The sequence below is a fragment of the Falco punctatus genome, assembly GCF_963210335.1.
Source record: "Falco punctatus genome assembly, chromosome: 2".
Classification (NCBI taxonomy): Eukaryota; Metazoa; Chordata; class Aves; order Falconiformes; family Falconidae; genus Falco; species Falco punctatus.
Window position 1 is genome coordinate 77,336,303 of NC_137581.1, and position 25,932 is coordinate 77,362,234.

Genomic DNA, 25,932 nt, shown 5'->3' on the forward strand with positions numbered 1-25,932 from the left:
AAATACATAGACACACCTGTAAATTACAGGATCAGGGCATATGTTTTTGTGGTCTGGGGTTTTTTGGTTTTTTTAATTAACTCCTGACTCGTCAAGGATGGGTGGACAGCTAAGTTTCTGGAAGTTGTTTTTAAACATCTGGTACATACTTATTGTGATTATTCTACTTCTAATGTTTTTTCAAATGAGGGGGGAGAAAGATTGTCGAAGTGGAGAGTTGGAAAGAGAGTTTAATAGTAGCTTCTTTTTTTTTTTTTTTAGGGCTGTTTGATGTTAGAATATGATTGCTTTATTACTTGTTCTTAATGGACAGCATTTTAATGCAGAGTCACTGGTTAGTGTATTTGGAATAGAGAGGTTTGCACAAAAGACACAGTTAAGGAACATATGCTTCGTTAAAAGCAAAATCTAAAGCTGTGCTATCATTGGGGTTTTACCACTACTAATTTATGACTTACTATTGCAAGGAGGTAAAATTAACACAGGGATTATGATGAATATGAATGCTTTTGAGCTGAAAAGATCAATGTTTCTTCCGTACTGGCTTTTGAGTTGCTAGAACTGCTGGAGTTTCCTAGCTTAATAGTGCTAAGTTGCTAGCAACAAGAGCTAGTATTGCCCAGTGTAAGAGATAATCTTATGGCACAGTCCAGTTGTGGAGATGTGAACGCAGGTAGATTTCAAAGCTTTACATGTAGAAGTCTGTAAGTCAGAGCTTCAGAATTTGATGCAGGCTGATGAGGCATGTTTCACTTAGAGGATTTGAGAGTGAAGTCTCTTGCTGCTACTGGATTCAGGTCTGTTCTCATGTTCAGGATGGTTTCAGTAGATAAATCTACAGTACCGTCAAGATATGCTTTGTTGGTATTGTTCTGTAGGAAGACACTTCTGCAGAAAGAGGGAAGGATTAGAGAGGATGAGAGTGGTCAAACTAAATGCCAGGATATTTGATAGTAGGATTTGGAGATCTGTAATGATTAGGGCTCTGTGAAGAATGGCAAAGTGAATGAAGCCGGCAAAGGATGTTTTTACTTTCATGAGAGTCACTCAGTAGGAACAGTAAATCTGTTCATATATAATAGTATTTAGCTTGAGAAACCTATAAAGGTATTTTATGTGACTTTTTCAGTTAAAGGTTCACCAAAACCTCCACAATGAGGTTAGTGAATCAGTCAGCCAATTAAGAAAAGTTGCTGCATTCCTTAAACCTTTCAAGGTACCCCTTATGTAAGTGCTGCCATCTGGCATCACATTTGTCAGCTTTAGTGTGCATTAGTGCTTAGTTGTTCATGTTTTCAGACCAAACAGCAAATTCAAGGAACTTCAGGATGTATCGCCATCCGTTGCTGTTTGTAGTCACAATGGCTTTAAAATGGTAGTTGAATAATAGAAAGCTGAAGAATAGTTTTCAGAGAATAGCCAAGAATTGTTGACCAAAGAATGCAGCCCATTGAAATGAGGATGTAGATGTAGGGAAAAAGCTGTGTTTGGCTTCAGGAAGTTATCCATATGAAGAAGTGATCAGCAGGACACCTTGATAATGGCAGTCAAGCTGTCTTCGTACCACTAACGCTCTTTTATAGAATCAGTGTTTTTATTTTTCCAATTCCATCTTGGTTTTTTCTGCGTTGTGGCTTCTGTCTTCCTATTTTACTGTAATTGAGTTGTTGAAGTCTTCAGTCCTCTGCCCTCTGCCTGAGCAGCTCAGAATTGTTACTCCTTTATCTTTGTGACCTGCTTTCAGCACCTTTGGCTTTGATGGTGGCCAACTCTTTCAAGTCTTGTGACTACTTGCCTTTCATGACTCTTTTCTCCTTCGAGTTCTTGTGCATCTCCCATCAACAAGACCCAGGAAGAGTTCTCCTCACCAGATTCCAGTTCGATGTGGAGGTTCTATATGAGCCTCTATTGGGAAGTCTCAATGGCATTTTGCCTTTGCACTGCACTTCTGGTTAATCTTATCTGCAAAAGCAAATCCAGCTGACATCTTTATGCTAGTGAGTCAGATCATCTGTTCTAGATCAAATCTTGTCTCTGCAAAAAAATTTTCTTGTTCTTTCTCTTTCAATAGCCTTTTGTCAGCTGTAGTTCATCTTGATTGAAATAAAAATCTTACTTTTTTTTTTCTTCTTATAAATGCCACGGCCCTCTATTGTTGAAGGTGTTGCTGTCTTATATTTCTCCATTGCTGAGGACTGCCATCTTGCCTTTTGCTCCAGATGTAACAGCATACCATGTAGGTTTTAATGTTTGAATGATACATACATCTTAACAGTTTCTTTCTTTATTACATTTCTGCAGGAATCTGTTTTATTCAAGGTATTGCCTTGAATATGCTGCAACTTGTTTCTCTTTGACCTTGATAAAAGCAGTTCTGTCCTGTATATGTCAATTCTGTAAAACAGTTGCAGAGATCATTTTCTGAACCGTCCCTGTGTGGTTGTTTCATTCTTCGTTGGAATCCCACAACTAGTTCTTTCTGTTATGTACTTGGCTGTTACTAAAGCTTCTAACACCAGACTAACCTTTTAGTAATGGCTAATTCTCTTCAGTCACGTAAGGTGACAAATGTCTGTTTTCAAGTAGATACAGTTAGGATCATGTTTTTAATGTGGGCAGCAAAAGGAATATATTGGCTGAATGTCTGTGGTAGAAGGCCTGCTTGGTAGTTTGATCTAATATAGCCATAAAAAAAACAGGAGGAAGAGCAGGGTGACTTTTGGCAGACAGAGGAGGTGTAATTCTTAAAGGGTAGATCCTTTCAGCGCAACGTCTTGCATCCAGTCAAACAGACAAGAAGTTACGTCTCTGAGCTTCAGTTTCCCAGAATTTCCTAAGGCAGCAGTGACTGTCAGCAGCCTAGACGATTGGGTCAGCTTCGGTGCTGCTGGTTTCCACAGCCTGAAAGTCGCCCATTTGGGTGCAAGCGTCCCACAGTTGGTTAACAGCGAGTCGCCAGCCCCTTGGCTCCTGGGAGCGCTCCGTGACCGTGTTGGCGGGGGAGCCGGGTGGGCCAGCCGAGCGGGAGGCTGCCCGGGGCGGCTGCGGTTGTGCCGGGACCGGCGGGCAGATTCCTGTCCTTTCCCGAGCTCCAGCCACCATCTGCTGGGCAGAGTGCTGCACTGCACCGCCTGCCTCCCCGCCTGGCCGCCCGCTGCCTCGCCAGCTCGCCTGGTGGTTGGGAAGGCAGCCCTCTCTCCCTGTGAAGTGTTCCATCGTTTCGATAAACTCGCTTCTGTTAAATAATTTGCGGAGCAGCTGAGCCTATCTTTGAGTGACTCTTTCACCGAAAGAATTGAGAATGCAAATGTGATGAAGGTTCCTTTCTTGCTTGTCGCGTTTGATGAGCTGTGTAGACGCAGAGTATTTTGTCCAAATCCAGACAAAATTGACTTGATTGCAAATTAAAACCCAGGATGAAGTGTCAGCTTTTGGGATGCTAAAGTTTTATAGAAAGAATAGGTAGCATGTAGTTCTTCTCTGAAAATAAATTTCTTCAGGGTGCAGCAAGATACGTAAGGATACTGCTTCTCAGTTGCTAAGAGTAGCTGTTAAGTTTTAGCATGTAGAACAGCATTTTCTGTAAATGATGTAATTTTGATAAATAGCAAAGATGATCTCCCTTATTATGTTTTTTTCAGGTTATTTCTTGTCTTTCTTTTTGCTGAAGACTGACTCAGTTTTTAGAGGAGTATTGTATCGTTCAAGTTCCTGTAATGATTTTCATTCATAACTAAATAATAGGGAAGCTAGGCCTTGAATGTTAATTTATTGTTTTTATTCCTGCTCTATCTTGCTTGTTTTTTGATTTGTAATGGCTTGCAGACCATATTCTGGTCTTTTATGAATCATTCACGGTTGCAGATTAAAGGTTAGGAAACAGTAATGACAATTTATATTAAAAGTTATATAAACTATGTGTATTTATATTCTGCATTACCCTTAAAGTATTATTTACATAAGCTTCACTTGCACCTATTGCTTTATGTCTATGGTCACCAAAACCTACTCATCTCATCACTGGCAAGGAGCAAATAACAGGAAGATACTTCAAAGCCAGCCAGGTTGCTTTGTTTTTCACTTATTTATGGGGTTTTAAATTACAGTTAAGAACTTCCATCTCTGTCTTTTTTTTTTGTTGTTGTTCTTTTTTTTTCTTGTTTTTTCTTCAGTAGTTAGGTTTGAGGCTTTTGTTTCCCCAAACCTGCTGGATTATAATGGTTTACTTTAAATCTGTGATTCACCAAGTGCCCAGGCCTGCGGGCAGGATGGGGGTCCTGCTCTTGGTTGTGTGGTCTTACCTCTCTTGAGTGCCAGAACCAGCTTCAGGAAAACAGTAAGAGCGTGTGACCTAGAGTAAACAGAAAGGATGAGATCTGTGGGACTTTCCTCCTTCAGCAGTAACAAACAGTAATACTTCTTTGTCCGATCCGACACAGCCTGATGTGAATAGAAGATAAAAGTTTTCACAACTTCAGACAGGTGTTTCTTTTCTGCTGTGCTAATGTTTGTCTTCATCATAGATATGGGGATCGCCCAAAACTTTTTTCAGTTTAAGTACAAAAGATCAGAAAACTGATCTACTTGATAACAAAGTTGAGTTGAGATTCCTGGGCAGATTTTGGTAACAGATTCCAACAGTTTAGCTTTCATAAAACACTTGGAATTCAAAGGTCAGGCTGACAATCTAAACATCTTTCTCTCTGTATGTATCTAAGATCACTTACCACCAGCAGAATTCTAGGTTTTACTGACCAGATGTTGGCCAGAGATTTTATTGATTGCAACTAGATAATTGCAAAGTTAATGTGTTCTAGCAGGCAGTAGCAAATTATCAGTTACTTCAGCTACCTAATCAGCAATATTAGTACTAGTGATGGTCAGACTTCACCAGACTGTCATGAATGTGAGCATGCAGTTTGTTTCAGTAGAAGCATTTCTCTCACTTTCCATTTATCTCAGACATTTTTTTAGAAAAATAAGTTTACACTCTGGCACCAAGAATTTCAGAGTGGGGCTTTTCATTCCCTTTCTCTCTCTGCTCCCCGCTTTTTTCTTTTTTGTTAAACTGTTGTGCTGAGTCAGACAAGGTAAAATCTTGGCAGATGACCCTTCTTTCCTTGCTGGTTTTATTTAACTGTTTGAACTTTAAACTTAGCTGTTTCTTAGTATTACTTTTATTCAACAATCTCATTTATTTGGGGAAGGAAGCCAGAACAGGAGGGAAGTACTCACAGAACACAAGTCAGTGATTAAAGTAGTTAGACTGAAATTTTGTCCCTACCTGCATACAGTTCCGGCTGAGTACAATCAGTTTGAAGAATAGTCTTAGATTTCGCTTGTTTCGTTCTTTGACACACACGCTTTTTTCTCCTTGGTAATTTTTCTAAAAACTTGGAGTTTGCTGTATATTATGGGGAAGTGTGACTGTGGTTATAGCAATTAGACATCTGTTTTGCTGACCTTCTGGAGACACTGTCTATTATTACGTGGCTGCCCACCGCGATATGCTATTAGTATTGACTTCCTATCCTATATTATTGTGATGCAAGAAGGGTTTTGAATAGCAAGTTGTGTTAGGAGATTAGCCTAATCCATTCAGTTAATATGAGAGTCTATTATGTAGGCCTTTACAATGGGAGTTCTTGCTAAAAGTTGCCCTCATAGTATAAAATCTTCATTATTTATTCTGTTTGTGAAATGGAATGTGTACTGTACACAAACAGAACTTCTCTTTTTTTTCTCCCCTTTTAATGAATGTGGTTGGTAATGGATCTTTCTTTTTTAAAAAAAATCTGAATTAAAGCATTCTATTGACAGGAAAAAAATATATATATGCTCAGAATTTCCTGTAATCAAAATAAAATGCATTTAGTGAGGAGCAGTGCCATCTGTTTTTTAGGTAACAAAGCGTATGTCCAAAGAGAGAGAAATATGTTGCTTCTTCCTTCATTCATTAAACCTCAAAGACTCTGCTAGTTAAAATAACATACCTGAGTTAAAAGTCATAGTTTCCTTAAAACATGGTTTGTCTCAAATGTGTCAAGTACATGTAAGTGGTGCTATTGCTTGCCTTTTGCACTGTCATGTGTGTTTGATTAATAGGTAAGGAAATAAAATTTCAGCTTGTTACTTGTAATTTTCATCATGGTACCATCGCAGGTAGCTGTACTGTTTCCATTGAGACTTAAGTGTGGACCAGTCAGAGTGTGATGGGTATTTACTGACTTAAATAATTGTAACGAAAGTAGTTTCTTGTCTCTCAGTGTTTAAATACAAGCATATATTTTGATTTGTGTTCTATCTTTAGGAAGATCTGAGGTTGCAGTGTTGCTGTCTGGCCACCAGATAGAGACTGAAGCTTGTGCAATAGGATCTTTCTTTTCCTGTCCTTTTGTTTTTTTCTTTTGTGGTTGAGCATTTGAAGCTAAGAGGGAAATCAGTACTAGCCCAATGATAAAGAATTTGTGAGCGTTAGTGTATTAAAATGGATAACGACCACTTTGTTCCATAGTCCTCCATCATCAGGAAGAAGGGAACAAGAGTCTCCAAAAGGACCTTGGAAAAAGAAGAGAATGTTACAAATTTTGCAATATAACAGGGGGAAGGAGAAAAGGTCGATTCTTTATCTTCTGTCACCTAACACTTTATGAACCCAGGATAGCAAAAAGTACCTGTTAAAAAGTTCATACAGGTTTAAAATGTGCCCTCAGACATGTGTGGCTGCCTAAATGCACAACTAAAAGCACAATTTTCAAATAAGGTACTGGCAAGAAGCAACATGGGTTAATCTGCAGAATTGTAATTATTTATGACTAGGGAACAGCAGCAAAATATTTTTTTTTCCTAAGCTGTTTATTTCAGAGTTGAAATTAGATTTTTTTTTTCAGTAAGCAAGCAAATTTGACTTATAAATTAGAAAATAAACATGAATACTGTTCTACAAATTCCCTTTCCAAATTAGAGCAACCTTAATGTCTGAATAGTTGATCTGAACTGTGGAGTTCTTCCACACTAGGACTCTTTCCTCAAAACTTCTAACTTGTGTAATGGAGACCCTGTGGTGGTTATGTCAGCCTAGGACAGAGACTGGTCCCTGCCACTATTCGTGCACCACAGCATGGTTTCTTTTACCAGCAAAATAGTGTTCATGTGTTCCAATAATCTCTTTAAATCAGATTAAGAAATGTAAAGGAAATACTTGCATCTGAAAAGCCCGTAACAGTGACAATTGTGATTTGGACTAGACACTGTTTAGTAGTTTAACAGTGCTGGGAGATGACTGAAAGACATCATATTTAGGTGTGATCTGTTTAATGGTTTGCATTTGTTTGACAGATGAAAGGAAGAAACAAAAATGTTTTGTAAATCTCAAACAGTTTGTTTAAGAAACTTTAAAACAGACTTTCCTGATGTTTACAAAATGGTCGTGCTTGTAATTAAAAAGAATTAAGGGATTAATTTGGTAAACTTGCTAAGAGGAAATTGACAGTAGTGGGCATATCCAAAAGCAGATTGAATGTAACAAACCGGACACGACTTGGGTTAAAATTCCCCGAGGGATGTTTAATTGTATCACATCATCTCTTGAGAAACATTCCCTAATCAAAAAGACCTCAAATCCACAGTCTCGCAGGGTATAAAAATGTTACGTGGGCATATTTGGGCTGGTGTGCATCAAAGCTTTCTGTTGCCATTTCTCAGGAGCCTTCCTTTCCCGCCCCGCTCCTCCTCCAGAACTCTCTGGTTTGTCCATGCTCTGTCTTGTTTTCTCTCTTGCTGACACTTTTGTTTTTCCACCCCTGCAGTCTGCGCATCCACCAGAGGAGAGTGGGAGCTTAGCTTTTTAGTATGGTTGCTTGGGTACCTGAGTTCAGGTGCAATTTCAGAAGCACAGACTCTTTCTCTTCTGACTGTGAGAGCTTCTTTGGGTCACTTCAGTGTGATTTTTTTAAAAAAGATATATTTATTTATTTGGTCATTGAGCAAAAAAAAAATGAGCTATTTGCACAGCCGCCATTATATGTATTAAGTAATACCATAAAAGATATAGGGACAGTTATGCTTTTCCAGTTTGTTTATTAGTTCAGCAATACTGATACAAAAATCAGTTTAATTATTTTTGTTGACAGCTTACGCTCTTTCCTCAGCTCTGCAGGAGACTGCATATCAGTTTAGCTGTAATAGGAGGCAGCAGATGAGATTAAGCTCTTGGAAGTGAAGAGGGTTATGAACGTGAGTGTATTTGATGGCATGAGATGAGATAAAAGTTGTAAGGCTGAGTGTGGTGGCACTTGGTCCCTCTTAATAATGGTGGCACTGACCCTCTTAATAATGAGTAAGGAAATAGAACCAAGCTTTTCTCCAAAACTTGTCCTGCAGTTTTCTGTCATTGGGAAGGCAGGGAGTAGAGGCAGGCAGGCTAGGGGACCAGTCCCACAAGCCTCACCTAGCTCCCCATATGATGCTTGCACTGGGTGAGACAGAGAAGTTGCCAGACTGTCTGGTGGTACAGTTGTGCTGTTAAGTGTCTGCTGAGCAGGTAGTCAGCTTTAGCCAAACAAAATGGTTTGTGACCTTTCTGCCTTCTCTTTACTGGGGATACTGCTCACCTCCAGCTTGCCACTCCTGAGAACAGGAGCTTTATCTTCTAAGATTTCAAACAAATCTTAAGGAGGAATAGAAGTTGATTGGTAGATCCATTCTTTATATGGTGTATGTGTGCAAATTAAGAGGCACACAAGTAATTTTATCACACGTAAGTCTTGTTTCTTCAGGAAACCAGTAAAAAAATGGCCTACTGTTGAAGATCATTTGTTCTAAACGTAGTCAATTTTAGGAAACACAAATGAGGAACATAACTACATTTTCAGGGATGTTGTTTTAAAACTTTGAAAGTAGGTGTGGTGTTCGTGTACATGCTTTATATTTCTTTAGATTGTCTTTAGGATTTAGATTTAGGCCTGGATATTGCAAAGTATGATAGACCTGAAAGTCTTTTTATTTGGGTTTTAATGCAGTTTAAATGTGGAAACAGCCACAGTTCTGCAGTAATTATTACTGTTAACTTCCATTTGTAGTTCTAATGCAGCCATACATTAAATGTGGTTACAGTTCATGTATCAGTCATGAGGTAGGGGAGTAATGTCAGCAAGAATCTCTGTTGTCAAAGGAGCTTATTTTTAACTGAGGGGAAAACTGTTTATTGGGATTAAGCCTGTTAGGCATAATGGGAGGAGAGGTAGGAATCTTGGGATTTTTTTCTAATTAATTATTTTAAAATTACTTAACTAAGCTGTTAATTTCTTTTGATTCCTGTATTTATTTTTATTTTTTAAATGTCTGTTTAAAGAAAAAAAATAATGCAATGAAATTACTCATTTCTGTGAGTAATAGCATTATTTGATCTAGTAGTTATATCATTAAAGTCCTAGCTTTTTTTCTAAGTTATGATATGGTAATATTACAGAGGCGGATGCCCCAAACGTTCCGTGATCCAGCCACTGCTCCATTGAGGAAACTCTCCGTGGATTTGATCAAAACATACAAGCATATTAATGAGGTAATGGCTCCATTTATCTTTGTAGTGTGTATTGGTGTGAAGTTTTTTGTTTGCAATACATTATTAAGTATGTTTTCTATTCATAATCTTGTGAAGATATTAGAAAAATCATGCTTTCTTTCTGTTGTTCACATCTCATTTGAGATCATTGATGTCGTGGTCCTGCTTTCTGTCCAGCAGACTTTTTTTATCCTGGATTTTATTTTCTGTTGTTTTATAAACAAATGTTAAGCTTCTCTTTTGCATGGTAAGGAAATACGAGTGGCACAAATGCAGTCTTTTAGCTCATGCTATAAGCCTTTATGAATGTGTCTAAGGGCTTTTAAGGAAAATTGTAAAGTGTTTTCCCTAAATATTTAATGAAATATTATTGGCAAATGTAAAATATAAAAATTATGTGGCTAATATGGGAAGACAGTTTGTTTCTAGCTCTTTGGCAATTGTAGCAAATGTGATTTCTGCAGTGATTACTGACTGCCTAACTTGGAATTCTTCTTTTTCAGTCTTGTGGAAAAGCAACTGATAACTCTTGGTTTCCAGGCTACTTACCATTTTTAATTTTGCTGTGTGTATAGTGTACTGTGGTATATCTTTATTTATCAAGACTTTGCTTTGGTATAATGACATGACTTCAGATGGAGTGAGCAGGAGAGGATTTTTTGTTTTTCCAGTAGTAAAGTTGCATTTTAAAACACAGGATTAGATACGATGATTATAAAAAGTTGATTCTATTCCATATTGAACTGTTGTTCTAAAAAGCACTCTTAAGCGGTGTACCTTTCATGTTTAGGTTTACTATGCAAAAAAAAAACGGCGGCATCAGCAGGGCCAAGGAGATGATTCCAGTCATAAAAAGGAGAGAAAAGTTTACAATGATGGCTATGATGATGACAACTATGACTATATTGTAAAAAATGGGGAGAAGTGGATGGATCGTTATGAAATTGACTCTTTAATAGGCAAAGGCTCCTTTGGACAGGTAATGTGTGAGCAACCTGTATTTCATGTGAATCATGCATTTCATTTGGAGTGGTATTCCTATTTCATTTTGAAATCAAACTTTTTCCTTAATCCTATTATACTGAGTGCCTGCTCTAGGCACTGGTATTTTGTGCTGTTTCTTGTTACTACAGATTAAATTTGAATATACTCAAGTATGTAGACCTGGTGAAGCATTTTGCAATGAGAAAATCCTCAGCCTTTTGCTATCAGTTCACATTCTTAGCTGTTTGGCTTGGTTTTTTAAATTAAGACAAGTTTAGTGCTAGGTATTACCTATTACAAATGTTACTCAGTAACATTTTTGACTGTTCATAGCTCTTCATAGACTGCTCTAGACAAGTCTTGAGAAGAAGGCTGGAAGGAGGATGGAGGGAAGGAGGATTTCTTTTGTTGTTATTTTTTCTCAGATTTTGCCAGTCTTTTTACAGTATTGTTTTTGGTGATTTGATAATTGCATTTGGATATAGTGCTTGCCTTAGTGAAGCCTCAGTTGGAGCCTCAGTTCTATTTTGTGACTTCACTGCAATAAACATCACATGATCAATTGTGGCTTTATTGTAGTATCAAGTGAGAGAAGAAATTTGAGAAAAGAAATTTAATAAAAGTTCAAAAAATGTTATGTGTGAATTCAGAAAGTGAAGAAAGTTTAGAAAGTTGAGTTTAGCTGTATTTTGAAAACCTGAGAGATTTTACTGATGTATTTGACTTTTTCAGGTTGTAAAGGCTTATGATCGAGTGGAACAGGAGTGGGTGGCTATCAAAATAATAAAAAACAAGAAGGCTTTCTTAAACCAAGCCCAGATTGAAGTGCGACTGCTCGAGCTTATGAACAAACATGACACTGAGATGAAGTACTATATAGGTATTTTAATAGTTACTCTGTTTTTATTTAATCCTGTTGTGAATATTTTAGATCTTGCTATATAATGTAGGATAATTCTGGTGCTAAAGAAATTCATAATACAACTTTTATTAGTATTATTTAGTGCAAATTTTTCGATTTGCTTTGCAACTGGACCAGATCCAGAAGAATAATGTATAAAATCATTTGGGATAACACTTAACTACTTAGTAGCATTGAGATCTTTTGTAGAATTTTCTTTTTCCAGTTAATTATATGGACACCTGAAGAAGTTGCCACGGACAGCCTTTTCCACAGAAGCTGTGGTCTGTAGTAGTTAACATCTCTTTCACTACTTTGAATACGTCGTAAATTATCTCAGAACCATCATGGATAAAAGCAGGCATATGTGATGTAAACCAGCATCATACAGTAGTTTTATGGCTAGCTTAACCATTATGTTTTGATCATGTATGTTTAGAAAGCTCAAAATTTTGTTTAACAAAACTAAGATAAGATTTGTGTAAATGTTAAGACTTGCCCGTTTGTAGCCGTGAAAATATTTTAAAGCTTATAATTTTGATGGTTCCTGTAGGTTGGAATGCTATTCCCATGACTTATTATTATAGTGCTACTTGAACTTTATAATAATGATGAAATTAAGTCAACTTGTGTAAAAAGTTTATTAGATCCTGTGAGTCCTCTGGAGTGGAGAACTGGGAAAAAAGATGATGGAAGGAAACAACAGCATGTTGTAAAGAGAGATGGGAAAGTATGAAAAAGAGTGATTAAGGAAAATAAGACTGGTTTTAAGCATCCTTTAGTTTGTAGAATTGGATATACTAACAGCTGTGCTTTTCTGATTTGCATGTATATATTGGATTACTAATTTTTCTTTTTGTAGTTTAGAAAAAAACACCTTAGAAATAATGTTAATATACTTTGGTATTAAATTATCTGATGAGTATTCAGTTACACTTCAGTTTGTTTTATAGAAAATTATATTATCTTCAGAATACATTTTATGTATTCAGTGTAAAAGTTTTAAAGGTATTTTTAAGTTAAATTTATTAATAACGTGTTTACTAAACTTGACAGCATACTAAGTCAGAAAGATGTTTCAGGAACATTAAAGACGTGACCAGTTTCAGATTAATAGGTAGCAAATGAAGACACTACAGGCTTCATCAAATAAGCTCTTGAACTTTAAATCTTCCAAGAATCTGTCTGTAACATCAGGTAAAATGAAATGGTCCAAAACATCATATAATCTCCCTCTGTGATTTAAGGCAGGGTGACTATATAGAAAGCAGTGCTGAAACAAAGAAGGGAAAAAAAAAAAGTTCTGATAATTTTCAACAGTGGAGAAATAATATATACTGCCTTTGCTTAGGAAGGTGAATTCATGCTTGTTTTAGGCTTGTTTCAAGCTCTTTTCCAAATCTATTAGGGTCTATTTGAATAGGTCTCCTTTTATTTAACACTATTAAATGAACATGACAGCATCAGTAAAGATCAAAAATCCCAAACATAACATTTTGAATGAATACCTTGTACTGCATGCTGTGCAAAAACTGAACATAGAAAACTGGTATCTCTAGACACTTCACTGGAAAATATTTATAAGTATAGGAACAGTTGCTTTGGAACATACTTTTGCAACAAGACTTAATTGAAGCATTCAGTATATTAATGTAAAAAATAAATTGTCTGTAGGGCATGAGGACAATTCACCCTCACATAGGCTTTCAGATATGTGATGCTGCTGAATAAGTCATTGCAGGTATTGCAATATACTATGTAATGTAAAATGTAGACTTCAGGAAAAACGTGGTTAAATATGCTGTAGCCTGATTTTTAAGGACATAATGCTTAACTGCTTACACTTCTGTCAGATCTCCTCTACTATCTTCAGACCTTGTAACTGGTCTCATTCAGACCTAACACAAGCGTAACGATGCATAAAGGTCTTCTAGTTTTGTGAAATTGGTGGCAGAGTGGAGGAGAAATGTTCAAATACCATGTCTTCACTGAAGGAAAGATGTGGCAAGTTCAGCTCTTACCCAAACTATTTGAGCTGTGTGGCAGCTGCAGGTGGTACTGTCTGGTCAGTAGCATGTTGGAAGTTACAAATCAGTTGGTGTAAGTGGTGATTCTTGCCAGGTTGGCAGGTCCAGCAGGCTTAGGTGGTGTGGGGAGGAATTGGAATCGCGTATAGGAAGACCACAAGGACATGAAAAGGTGCTGGTGCTTTCATGATGGGAGGATAGTGGAAATACGGCAAGGATGAGAAAATATGAAAGGTCTAGACAATAGTGTATTGCAGGAACTGACATCAGGGTGGAAGCAAAACGGTATTATTACGGGTAAGTTGTAAGGGACACATAAAGAACTGCCTTAGGATAATGGAAGGGAAAAAAAATCCATAGGACACCAAGTAATGACCTCAACTGAAAGTCTGAATTCTTACTGTGCTAATAATATGACAGAAATGGGTGTGTGTTGTTTTTTATCTGAGGGCTGAAGTATTTTCCCTATTTCAATTTTCTTTTACTTGTGGCAACCAACCTGAGTGACTGACAGACCAGTAGATCTGTCTTGCCTCTAAACAGATGAATCAGATGAATTTTTCACCTATTTCATGAGAAAATTTGATTGGATTTGGACTAGATGGGTTGTTTTCATAAATTGAGATTATGCCTGATTGAAGTGAATATAATGCCTTTGGGATATTGATCCATTTTATTAATTGAAGTAATCAATTGAAGTCATGGCTTATAAATTGCAGTAATGTCTGAGTATATTTTAGATTAATCTGATTATCAGATATTTTTGCTGTAAATGTAATGGAAATTCCTGATAAATAGTTGAGTCTAAAGTGGAGGATCTGCTTTACTGTTAAGAATGCTGCTGTATGCGCACTTCTTTCCAATCTGCTTGGACATGAATACAGTTTTAGCTTTAAGAGTGTAAAGAAATGAACTCTCCTCTGAAAAAGATTAAAAGCGTTGTGACAAAGGTTTTTACACACAGTTTGTGCTTCTTGTCTTTTGCTGATATTTTTGTTTACACACAATTGAGTTTGCCTTGGCTAATAGGGGAGTGATAGCTTATTTTGAAAAAATATTCCTTCTGCTTGTAAATAATGTTTTGGTTAATGTAGCTATACTGAGGTGCACTGAGGACCCCCTGGACCCTATGTGTAGCAGGGATATTCTGTAAATTATCATTTATCCGGGGGGCAGGGGCGGTTGTGGGGGGGAGTAATGCTGTATTATCTTACTCACACGTCGGCTTTATACATATTGATTAAAATATTTAAGCGTTAGCATTTATTACTTACCACACAAGATATGTGTTAATTATTTTTTCCCCTTTCTAAAGTGCATTTGAAGCGCCACTTCATGTTTCGAAACCACCTCTGCTTAGTCTTTGAAATGCTGTCCTACAATCTGTATGATCTGTTGCGGAACACCAACTTTAGAGGTGTCTCATTGAACCTGACACGAAAATTTGCACAGCAGATGTGCACTGCACTGCTTTTTCTGGCAACTCCTGAACTGAGTATCATTCACTGTGACCTAAAACCTGAGAATATCCTGCTCTGTAACCCCAAACGAAGCGCTATCAAGATTGTTGATTTTGGCAGTTCGTGTCAACTTGGGCAGAGGGTGAGTATTAGTAAAAATTCTGTTGATGCTACTGTTGGATAGCTATTAAAAATTAGTGGTTTTAAAGTCATAATACCTAGATGGCTCATTTAAACTTTATTGATGATGACTTAATTTTTATGTAATGTGCCAGAGATCAACAGTCTGTAGGAGCTTTAAATATGAATTTTTAGTGCCATAGTAAATAAACTTTCATCATAGTGATAAACTTTACATCTTTCTTTTCTCCTTGGTTATGTTTTTATGCTATATTAATGAAGAATGCATCACGACTTGATTGTAGAAGTCTGCAGTGCTATTAAATAAAATACTTGTTTTATTATTTTCTTACTCCATATGTATTACTCCTTCCACTTTATCGTGTCCTCTATTTAGTATGCCTTGGAGATAAGATATTCAAGGGTTGAGACAGTGTAGTAGCTGGCTTTTAAAGATACTGGTTATAAATAACCCATTTTTATAAACACTTTAGCAACTGTGGAAAAACAAATTGAATTTAGTGGTGATATTACTATGAATAAAGATGCATATGCGCGAAGCATTTCTGGGACAAAGGGCCAAATTGCTTTCTGTTGACAGTTCTTCAGGTTAGGGTAGATCTGTACTGTTCAGTAGTGGTCCAGGATTTTTTATTTGTGTTCTGTTGTTCATATACTTGGAAGATGAGTGCATTTTTTATTTGAGCTTTTAGAGTCTGTTGAGCATAGTCTGTCTGGCTTAGCCAATTAGCTCTGCATTTCCTTTAAAAAATACTGAAATATATACAATATTAAGATGATAAATAATTCTGCTGGGATATCAAAGCCTGTTTTCTTCAGGGAGAGCTTTGATTTGTACCAACAGTTTGCTCAGTGAAAAGTTTATCAGGATGTCGTGTTCAGCTTGCACCTTATAGTCCTAGTACAAATAGACTCTTTCCTGGTTGTAAGAATAATGTTTGGCTGAGCCAGTGACCACTTCTGTTCAGGGTACCTTTGCTTTAGTTGTTTGCACTGGAAAAAAATTGTTAGCTAGAGAGATAGGGAAGACCTGTATAGATAGAAGTTAACTTTAGTTTGTGTGAAAAAGGATTTTGAGCCTTCCCAGGCCTGTTCTGTACCTTTGCCGGTTTTACCCATGAACTTGTAAACAATCTCTTTTTGCTTTGAGAAAGCCGGATGTTAAAAATCTAAACAAATCAACAAAAAACATTCCCCAAAATATGCAACATTTGAAAAAAGAAATGAAGTTTCAGCGGTGTGACTAGTAATGCTGCAGATGGGATCGTTATACGAGAAGAGTTAAGAAACTTAATGGACTGTCTGCCTTTAACGGAAGTCCCCCAGTTCTGTCTTGAGGAGTTGGGACTGGCCAGTAGCAGCACCCTGTCACTTTTTCTGATAGTAAGTTTGGGAAGAGCAGATCAGAATATTGAATATGGTATTGAAAACAGCGATGAGACATATATTTAGATTAATAATAAGACTTTTTGCTATAAATCAGGAGCTTTTCGCCCAGGGTAGATGAGGGCACCATGAGCTGAAAGGAGACCTGGTATGTTTAGGTGAATAATAAGATAATTTTGAGCTGTTAAGAAGCACAAATACAAAAACCTAGTGTAATTACTCATTAGACTTAACTTAAAAAGCAGTAAGGAAGTATCGGTATGTTTGTGGAGAGCACTGGATAAGATTGTATGTTACTTAGAATATAAAGTACAGTTTTGTTTTGTGTATTTTACTGTTAAGGGTTTTGGAGTTCAGGTTCTTTTCTGTTAAAGGTTTTGGTGGAGTTTTTTTGTTTGTTTTTTTGAGATTTTTTGATATGCCTATGTTTAAGCCAGTCTCCAGGTTTAAAATCAAGATTCCAGTCTTGTGAAATGAGCAGGATAGATGGGGGTGGAAGGAGGTTGCTTTTTCCCATGTGTTGTTTTCTTGTTCCTGGAATCAACTGATAATTTCATCTCATTTAATCACATCATAATTGTGGCTTTTGATCTTTTACTGTTGGTTTTGTCTGAAATGTTATGTGATTCTGATGTGGCATGTGAAATAGTTTTTCTTAGGATGATACCAGACTAAAATTGTGTTGCATGATTACCTGTAATTGCATGAGATTACACTTATCAGCCTGGAAGTGTAGAATATTGACATCACGCATGAATGAGTTCACACTTTTTTTTTTTTTTTTTTTTGAGAGAGTATGAATGGTAGCATTTCCTTAAGAATTAGCATTTATATATTTTTATTAATGTAATGTATAGATACTTTTTAGTATCACTGATACCTTGGCTTTTCCGACACCAAAAACCTATTTCATGGTAGTTCTGTTTTGTAATACAGAATCATTATAGTGCTCTTCAGATGCTGTGTATTACCTTTAGATACTTTTATTTCAGATATACCAATATATCCAGAGTCGTTTTTATCGATCACCAGAGGTGCTACTGGGAATGCCTTATGATCTTGCAATTGATATGTGGTCCCTTGGGTGTATTTTAGTTGAGATGCACACTGGAGAGCCTCTTTTTAGCGGGGCAAATGAGGTATGCAGCTATACTATGGTACAAGTAATCTGATTTTTTGTTTTGTCTTGTTCATTCTCATCATGACTTTCATCTGTTTAATGCATAAATTAGCGAAGTCTAGTAATTCTAAAATGAGTAAACGTCAAAGACAGCAATGTCTTTTTTCAGAACTGTAAATTGCCTGTTAGTAATGTTCTGTTTCTGGGTCCTCCCTCTTACTACTTATTCACTAATTTGTTTTGTACATAACTGGATTTTTCTTAAACTCATAATTTATTTAGAATTTGTATGGGTAGTTAACAATTGCTTCCCATGTGACTAGAATGTCACTGTGTCACACTGTTCAGTTATTGTGTTCTTCACAAATATTCTTTGTTTGGAACAGGTGGATCAAATGAATAAAATAGTGGAAGTTTTGGGGATACCACCTACCCACATCCTTGACCAAGCACCAAAAGCAAGAAAGTTCTTTGAGAAGTTGCCAGATGGCACTTGGAACTTGAAGAAGACCAAAGATGGAAAAAGGGTAGGTTATATAATGAGCATGATAACATGGGCGGTTTCTTTTTAAAAAAAAAATAAACAAACAATGGTAAGATGTTACTTACTACTAAGATTTTACTACATCTTGCCTTACTGAAAATGTGGCTTTATTGTTGTTTGTTATTGTTCCATGTGGTGAGGTTGATTAAATAACACTTTCTGTAATGTTGAATAGTTTCTTTCTTTTATGTGACTGACTTCCTTTTATGGCACATTTAAACTGTATATCCAGGGCTTATTATATAACTTGATTTCAAGCAATTTCTGACTTCCCAACAGGAATACAAACCACCCGGAACTCGGAAACTTCACAATATACTAGGAGTTGAAACAGGAGGACCAGGTGGACGTCGTGCTGGGGAATCGGGTCATACTGTAGCTGACTACTTGAAGTTCAAAGACCTCATCTTAAGGATGCTTGATTATGACCCTAAGACACGAATTCAACCTTATTATGCCCTACAGCATAGTTTCTTTAAGAAAACAGCAGACGAAGGTACAAACACAAGTAACAGTGTGTCTACGAGTCCTGCCATGGAGCAGTCACAATCTTCAGGAACCACCTCTAGTACGTCTTCAAGCTCAGGTAAGTTTTTCTGATTAACAGATAACAAAGCTGTATTTCCTAATCGCATCAAAGGTGTCTTTCCCAGATAAATGTTCTCTCTCTTTTAAAAAAGTTGTTGTTGTTGTTAAAAAACAAATGTCAGTCATCCTCATCAAAACAATTATTTTAATCAGCTGGAACAGGTAACTGCTCCAATAAAATATAAAAAGTGGATGCGTAAAAATGTGAGTGATTATGATGGGTCTTGTATTTTTACTGTGAAGCAATTTACATATCTTCATACTGTCATTGTTTTACCACTTAATGTAAATTTTGGGATTCTTTAGTTATTGTGGATGTTATGTTTTTATAGGTGGGTCTTCTGGAACAAGCAACAGTGGAAGGGCGCGGTCAGACCCCACACACCAGCATCGACATAGTGGTGGACACTTCACTGCTGCTGTTCAAGCTATGGACTGTGAAACACACAGCCCGCAGGTATGCTTAAGTAGAACTTTTGTCTGATTTAGATGAATTTTCTGAGAATATTAAATCCCTAAAACTAATTAATACTTTCAATTCAAGATTGAAGTGGTTTAGACATGGAACTAGCCATCAGATTTGGTTTATTTTTCTACCCCCAGGTCTTGTATAGTCCTTTGTACATTAGGTCAGTTGCTTAGGCAGAAGTACTGCAGGTAGCTGTAAGTTACCATAGATTCTACAGAGGTGAAGGTTTTGTCTTAGTGGCAATAAGCCAGGTGGAGCTGTCAGTGCTTCTTCATCTTACACAGGGTGTAGGGGTACACAGAACTATGCATCTTCCAACCCAGTGAGGAACTGGCTTGTACTTCAGCGGACTCCTGCAGGAGTTCTTACTTCCATTTTGTGGTGTTCAGGTACTTCACCAACATTATCATTGATGAATTAGTGTTTATTCAATACTTACTCTTGGAAAGAAGCAACAGCAGTAGTTCAGTAATGTTTTTATTTTAGTACAGAACAAATAAAAATACAAATTCTCCCAAGCAGACAATTTAGTTTATGCAGCAAATTGGTGTGTAGCTAGATCTTGATGTTTTAGTAATCTTTAATCAGGTGTTTACTTCCAGAGGTGTGGGTTAGTACTCCTCTAAGGCTGTTAACACTGTTCAAGATATGAACTGCGAGGTATTAATTTAGCTTAGTATGCATATTGTATCCAGAGGCCTGAGTCGGAGATCAGGGCCTTATTGTTCTAGGTGGTATACAAATACTACATTGTGCATTACTGCTATTGCATAAAGCTGTTTCTATAATTTTGACAGTAAGGTCTCATATTGGACTGACTTGTTTGGAAAAAGCATCCGGAATGTGAACTCATTTTTCTTAAGGTTACATTATTAGAAATGCTTCTTAACGACATGCCTACATTTCTAGAATAATTTTGCAACTGCAAGTTTGGTTAACTTTTTTAAAACTTAGCATAAACATTAATAACTTAATCCCTCTCATATATTGCAAATGGACAGATTGGAGTAAGTGTTTCCATTTTTATTTTGCTTATTAACACAGGTTCGACAACAGTTTCCTCCTCCAATTGGTTGGACAGCCACTGAAGCTCCTACACAGGTCACTGTTGAAAATCATCCAGTTCAAGAAACCACCTTCCATGTAACCCCTCAACAACAGAATGCATTACATCATCATCACGGAAATAGCTCTCACCACCACCACCATCACCACCACCACCACCACCATCATGGACAGCAAGCCTTGGGTAGCCGGACCAGGCCGAGAGTCTACAATTCTCCAACAAACAGCTCCTCCACCCAGGATTCTATGGAGGTGGGCCACAGTCACCACTCCATGACATCCCTGTCTTCCTCAACTACTTCTTCCTCTACATCTTCCTCCTCTACTGGTAACCAAGGCAATCAGGCCTATCAGAACCGCCCAGTGGCTGCTAATACCTTGGACTTTGGACAAAATGGAGCTATGGACATGAATTTAACAGTCTACTCTAATCCGCGCCAAGAAACTGGCATAGCTGGACATCCAACATACCAGTTTTCTGCTAATACAGGTCCTGCTCATTACATGACTGAAGGACACCTTGCAATGAGGCAAGGAATTGATAGAGAAGAGTCTCCCATGACAGGAGTTTGTGTTCAGCAAAGTCCTGTGGCTAGCTCGTGACTAAACTGAAATTAACTTTGTTTCTTGTGTGTTTTTATAGAAGTGGTGTTTTTCCAAAAACAAAGTGCAAAGCTGCTTGAATCAGAAGGAGATAAACTCACTGAACCGCTACAGGAGGGCAAAGCTGACTATTTTTTTAAACTTGAAAAGATTGCAAAGGGACAATGAAGGTTTTTTTGTTGGTTTTTTTTTGGGGGGCGGGGGTTGGTTGGTTTCTTTTTTTAAGAGGCATGTCTTGGACCCACCTTAACAGATAGCTTAGTGGTGTTCACCTTTTGCTTCCCTCATCTTAACTTGCCACAACCTAGTCATAGTTTGGTTTTTTGGGGAGGGTTTTTTGGGTTTTTTTTGTCTCATTCAGCAGGGGTTATTGTTCAAATGTTAGTTGTAGTTGCAAACTAGTTTCTTTTTAAAGGCATTGCACATGATTTATAAAAAGGCCCTTTGAAGTTTTTGGGTGGGAGGGGAGTGAGTAATATATATATTATTATTTTTTTTTTTTAGTTCCCCAAACAAACATGGGCACAGAAATGCAGTACTGTAAGAAAGAGGGACCTTCAGATTACACAAATATATATTCTTCAGCTGTAAAAAGGGACGGTTGTAATGGAGTTTGTAAGGTACATTAAGCATGCTAAGTGGCGGTGATCAGAACTCTCCTTTTCTGAATCTACTGAGGATCAAAGCAGCAATTGTAATGGGATTCTGTGGGTCTCATATTTTGGAGACCACAGTCAGTTAGTATTGAAATATGACTGGTTTCATAACTGAGGTGCACTGAGAAGCAATCAACGGGTCGGTCCTGGCCAGTCCTGGGGAGGTCTAAGTGGTGGTCTTTGGGATAACCTTTGGCCTTATGGATTTGGACTCTTAAGTTAGAAGAGCCTACCATTTCAGATGCAATCACTTTTGGACATGCTTTTGCAGACAGTCCTTAATGCTGAAAACACAGAGAATGGGTAATTCAAGAGGCCTTTCTTTTAAAATAGACTTTTGTGACCCACTTATTGTAAGGTATTGCAAGGTCACTTTGCGTGTGTCATAAAGTTGACTTCCTTATTGGTTGAAGGTCACAGGAGTAGTGGTTTGCGTTTGATGGAAATAGCTACAACTGTGTCCCTTCCTGCTTTTTTCTTTTTTCTTTTGCTTTTTCTCGGCACGTGGTTTCTCCACCATTACTTCTGCACAAAGACGTCTTCTGTTCATCCTGAACATTTATAAAAAATGCAGAATTTTATGTGACTGCTTTTTTGCCTCACAATTATGCTGTGAATTTTACAAAAATTTATTTTCTTTTTTGATAATTTATTGTACCAAAGCTGTTTTTATAGCACATAGATGTCTGTAACCAATAATGTAGCAGTTCTGCACTTTGACACAAGGTGTAACTAGACCATTTTTAAATGTCAGTTGAAAATTACGGCTGTACTATTGCTTAAACAAAACTGGAACTGTTGTTGAATTCATAGCCAATACATTACAGCAATCTGTGTACTGAACATAATAGATTGACATCTACTTTGAGACTATAACATCTGTTGCATTATAAATGTGTTCAGGCTTCTGAAGGTAAAAGGGACACTAGATCCAGAAGCTATGAAACCAGCAGTTGATTCTTGTATTCCTTATTAACGTAATTGTAAACTTGAAGGCAAGACCTTGATTGCATGAACAGGTCCAAAATAATAGTCTGAGTAAAGCAAAACACTCACATGAGACCTGAGGTTAGCAGGCTGTATTTAACAGGTGCCTAATTTTTGGGTAATGCTGCCTTAATATAACACAGTCAGCTTGGCAGTTGCAAAATTTAGGGGCCCATTCAGAGACTTATTTTATGAAAAGTAAAAGCTCCGTGAAGAACATTCGAAAGGATCAGGGTAATTCAGTGATTGCCCATCCCAGATTAACATTGTTTGCCCATTATGTATTACAGAAGCAGTGATCTACCTCTGCCAGTAAGCCCTTTTAAAAGCCAATTTAGCAGAAAATTCAGAGTTCATACTGGTCTATTCCATGTGGCTAAGTCATTTTTTCAGACTAAAAGGTGGAATTTTTTATACTTACAGTGGCAACGCAGCAGCTGACTACCATGTAAATGGGATTGACTATTTGGGATTACCATTTTTTTGTAAATCATGATTTTTTTTTTAAATCAAGCAATCCATATTTCTTTTGTATTGACACATCAACCCTGTGGATGAAAGTGGTTTTTTTTTTTTTCTGTTTTCTTTTTGGTTTTATTTTTAAACTCAGTAATTCAGAGGAGTTTACAGGATTTGGAAGGCTGTCACCTTAGAAACAGGATGCTGAGTTTAGCAATATAAAAAGGAATGCAGTACTTACTGCTGTCTAGGAATATAAGGGTAATATGAAATCTGGGTAACTTTTGTGTGCGCAGGTTGCCACACCTTAGCAAGCACCAAAAAATAAAGCAGTTTAAAAAAAATCTACATAAAGAAGAAATCATAAAATCCAGTGCTTCTGCATACTGTGTTATGTTACAGTCCAGTTTTGTGTGCTTTACTACACAGTTTGGTTACAGGACTTCTGTGCATTGTAAACATAAACAGCATGGAAAAGGTTAAATACCTGTGTTCAGATTGTAAGATCTAGTCCGGACTTGCTGTGTATATTGTAACGTTAAATGAAAAGACAAGCCCTTTGTATTATAGTCATGCAGTCTTATGTATGATAAACAGTTGAATAATTTGTCCTCAGACTCTTTACTGTGCTTTTTAAAAAAAAGAGTAATTTAAGAAAAAATGTAAACATAGTAAATCTTCCTATGCAATTAACCTACTCCAAGCCATGGTATGGTAGGTATAATTATACTATAATATGTAAATATCAGATACATTGAAACAGACTTACAAATATGAAAGTAAAAGTTGGAGGCATAACAGATAATTTTGAGTTTTTAATTGAAACAGCAAGGTATACAAATCAATGATGTATGAACACAGCTCTGCTTGATTCTGATGGACTGTACTTGTAGTTTGAGTTCTTTATATTATCACCTGTTAGTTTGAATGTTCTTATATGCACTGCAGCTTTCTACCTATTACAGACTAGCTGATTTTAAGGCCAGAGGTGACCATGATAATGAAATAATCTGTCTGGCATGCCATTATCCCTAGAATTCAATCTAGTTACTTCTGCATCATGAAGTCCATATCTTTTGGGTGCAGTAGAACATACTTTTGAAAAAGATAGCTGATTTTTCATATAGGTTCTTCAAGTGTGAGGATTTTTCTGTGTCTCTTGAGTGATTCAGCTAGTTTATTTTCCATACTCTATAGTCCTCCTTCAGTTTTAGGACTGTTTAGTTACAGCTGCTGACCATCAGATAGCTAGCTGTCTATTAGAATAACAAGTAACTACTCTAGTTTTAAACAATTTCACTTTATTCACATAAAAATATGTTAACTTTAATAACCTATATAGATGGAGTTCCTTAAATCTCTTAACTGTAAAACTTTTATGGCTCTTCTGAAACTTCAGATGTTCTAAAACCCATTCTAAAGCGTGGACATAGGAACTGCATACAGCATCTGGTAGTGATTTCAGTATTGCTGTGTGCGTGTAGTATGTGCAGGTACATTCTTGAACCTTTCAGTTTATATCTTTGCTTGTTTGTTTATACCTCCAAGGATTGCATTTTTAAATCTTTCAGTCTCAGTTATTTGCATTAAAAGATTGTAAATTTAGATGATTATCCATCGTGATTCCTAAGTCCTTTTCAGAACTGCTGCTCTTCCAGGATGTAGTCTTCCATCCTGTAAGTATAATGATGTCTGAACAGGACTCGTTTACAGAAGGGTTGGATTCACCTATAGATGTGACTTGTCTTCATTGTTTATCATGCTACCATCGTTACTTTCATTCAATGTGCTTATATTTTATTCTTGACAACTGAAAAATCTTAATACCTTTGAAGATAATTCCTGTTGAAACCCATCAGAAACATCCTTTTTTAATGAGGAAGTAAGCTAAAACTCTAACCTTCTGACATAGTATGGTGAATATGTTTTGTGTTGATTTATAGAACAAATATATTTCAATAAGATCATTATATGGAACTTCTGAAGAGTATGGAAGTATCTTTCTAGTCAAAATTACACAAGTAACTGATTACAAAGTAGATTTATTGCTGAGTGGTGATCTCATGAGGATAGTTTGTATATAGCATGACTTTGGCAAGTGATTTATTTTACTTAGAAGGTGGATAGTAGAATTGCACAATATCTTGCATCTGTCAAGCAAAGAAAAACATCTTGCCAAATTGTAGTTTTCTGTTCTGTATCCCTGGTTTTGTGGGGTTCTACAGAAGCCATCTCATGTTGAAAAGTTTGCAACTGGTATTTATTTCTCCACCTAATAATGATAGTTGAACTATTTTTTCCTTATTAAGATGCCTTGTTTTTATTTCAACAGTTCTCCATACTAGCCCTATCAAATATATATGATTTGTCTAGACCTGACAGGATTTGTAGTTTCTGTTGTTTATTATGTTTTATGCTAGATGTTACAGAGCATCACAGAGTTCAATCACAGGATGGTCGCTCGGACTGTCCTTGAGGATGTGAATGATACAAGAACTTCATAGGCCAGAAAAGGTGGTAGTTAAAACTTCAAACGCAGGTTCCTCTGCTGAAAGGAAGACAGAAATTTTAATTCACTTTAAGCAATGTCCATAGATTCTAGTGGGAAAGTGAGGACAGAAGATTTAGAAAAGGGTTGGAATAGAAAGGCTGTTCTGTGTGGGAGGGAATCTAGCCCATGTGAAGAGTAGCATAGGGAGAGGAGAGAAATACCTTAGCTGGAGTGGAATTGTACAGACCTTAACTGAAAGGGAGACTGAGAAACTTTTTTATGTGGTCCTGGTCCTCGGAAAGCATGTGAGAAAAGCTAGATGAAAAACTTCATGTCCATGTTCAGTGAGGCTTAACAGTTATACTTACTTAAGAGTGGAAAATACGTTCACGGAAACTTGGATTCCAGTAACTAACATGAGAAAGGTCTAGAATGTAGCTGTGTGTTTTGTTTCAAGATAGATTTGGATCTTAACTGTGCATCAAGTGG

At 36.9% G+C, this 25,932-nt stretch overlaps 1 protein-coding gene across 1 annotated transcript in view; it reads left to right on the forward strand.

The window, feature by feature from the left end:
* Nucleotides 1-23,569, forward strand: part of DYRK1A (dual specificity tyrosine phosphorylation regulated kinase 1A) — an 87,909-nt gene extending 64,340 nt beyond the window's left edge. The window contains exons 4-12 of the mRNA XM_080376611.1: nucleotides 9,470-9,562; nucleotides 10,353-10,541; nucleotides 11,279-11,426; nucleotides 14,790-15,076; nucleotides 17,454-17,600; nucleotides 17,968-18,108; nucleotides 18,405-18,711; nucleotides 19,046-19,170; nucleotides 20,227-23,569. Coding sequence (XP_080232737.1) covers nucleotides 9,470-9,562; nucleotides 10,353-10,541; nucleotides 11,279-11,426; nucleotides 14,790-15,076; nucleotides 17,454-17,600; nucleotides 17,968-18,108; nucleotides 18,405-18,711; nucleotides 19,046-19,170; nucleotides 20,227-20,850 — 2,061 coding nt within the window. The 3' untranslated portion in view covers nucleotides 20,851-23,569. The remainder of the gene's footprint in view (nucleotides 1-9,469; nucleotides 9,563-10,352; nucleotides 10,542-11,278; nucleotides 11,427-14,789; nucleotides 15,077-17,453; nucleotides 17,601-17,967; nucleotides 18,109-18,404; nucleotides 18,712-19,045; nucleotides 19,171-20,226) is intronic.
* The last annotated feature ends 2,363 nt before the right edge of the window (nucleotides 23,570-25,932 follow it).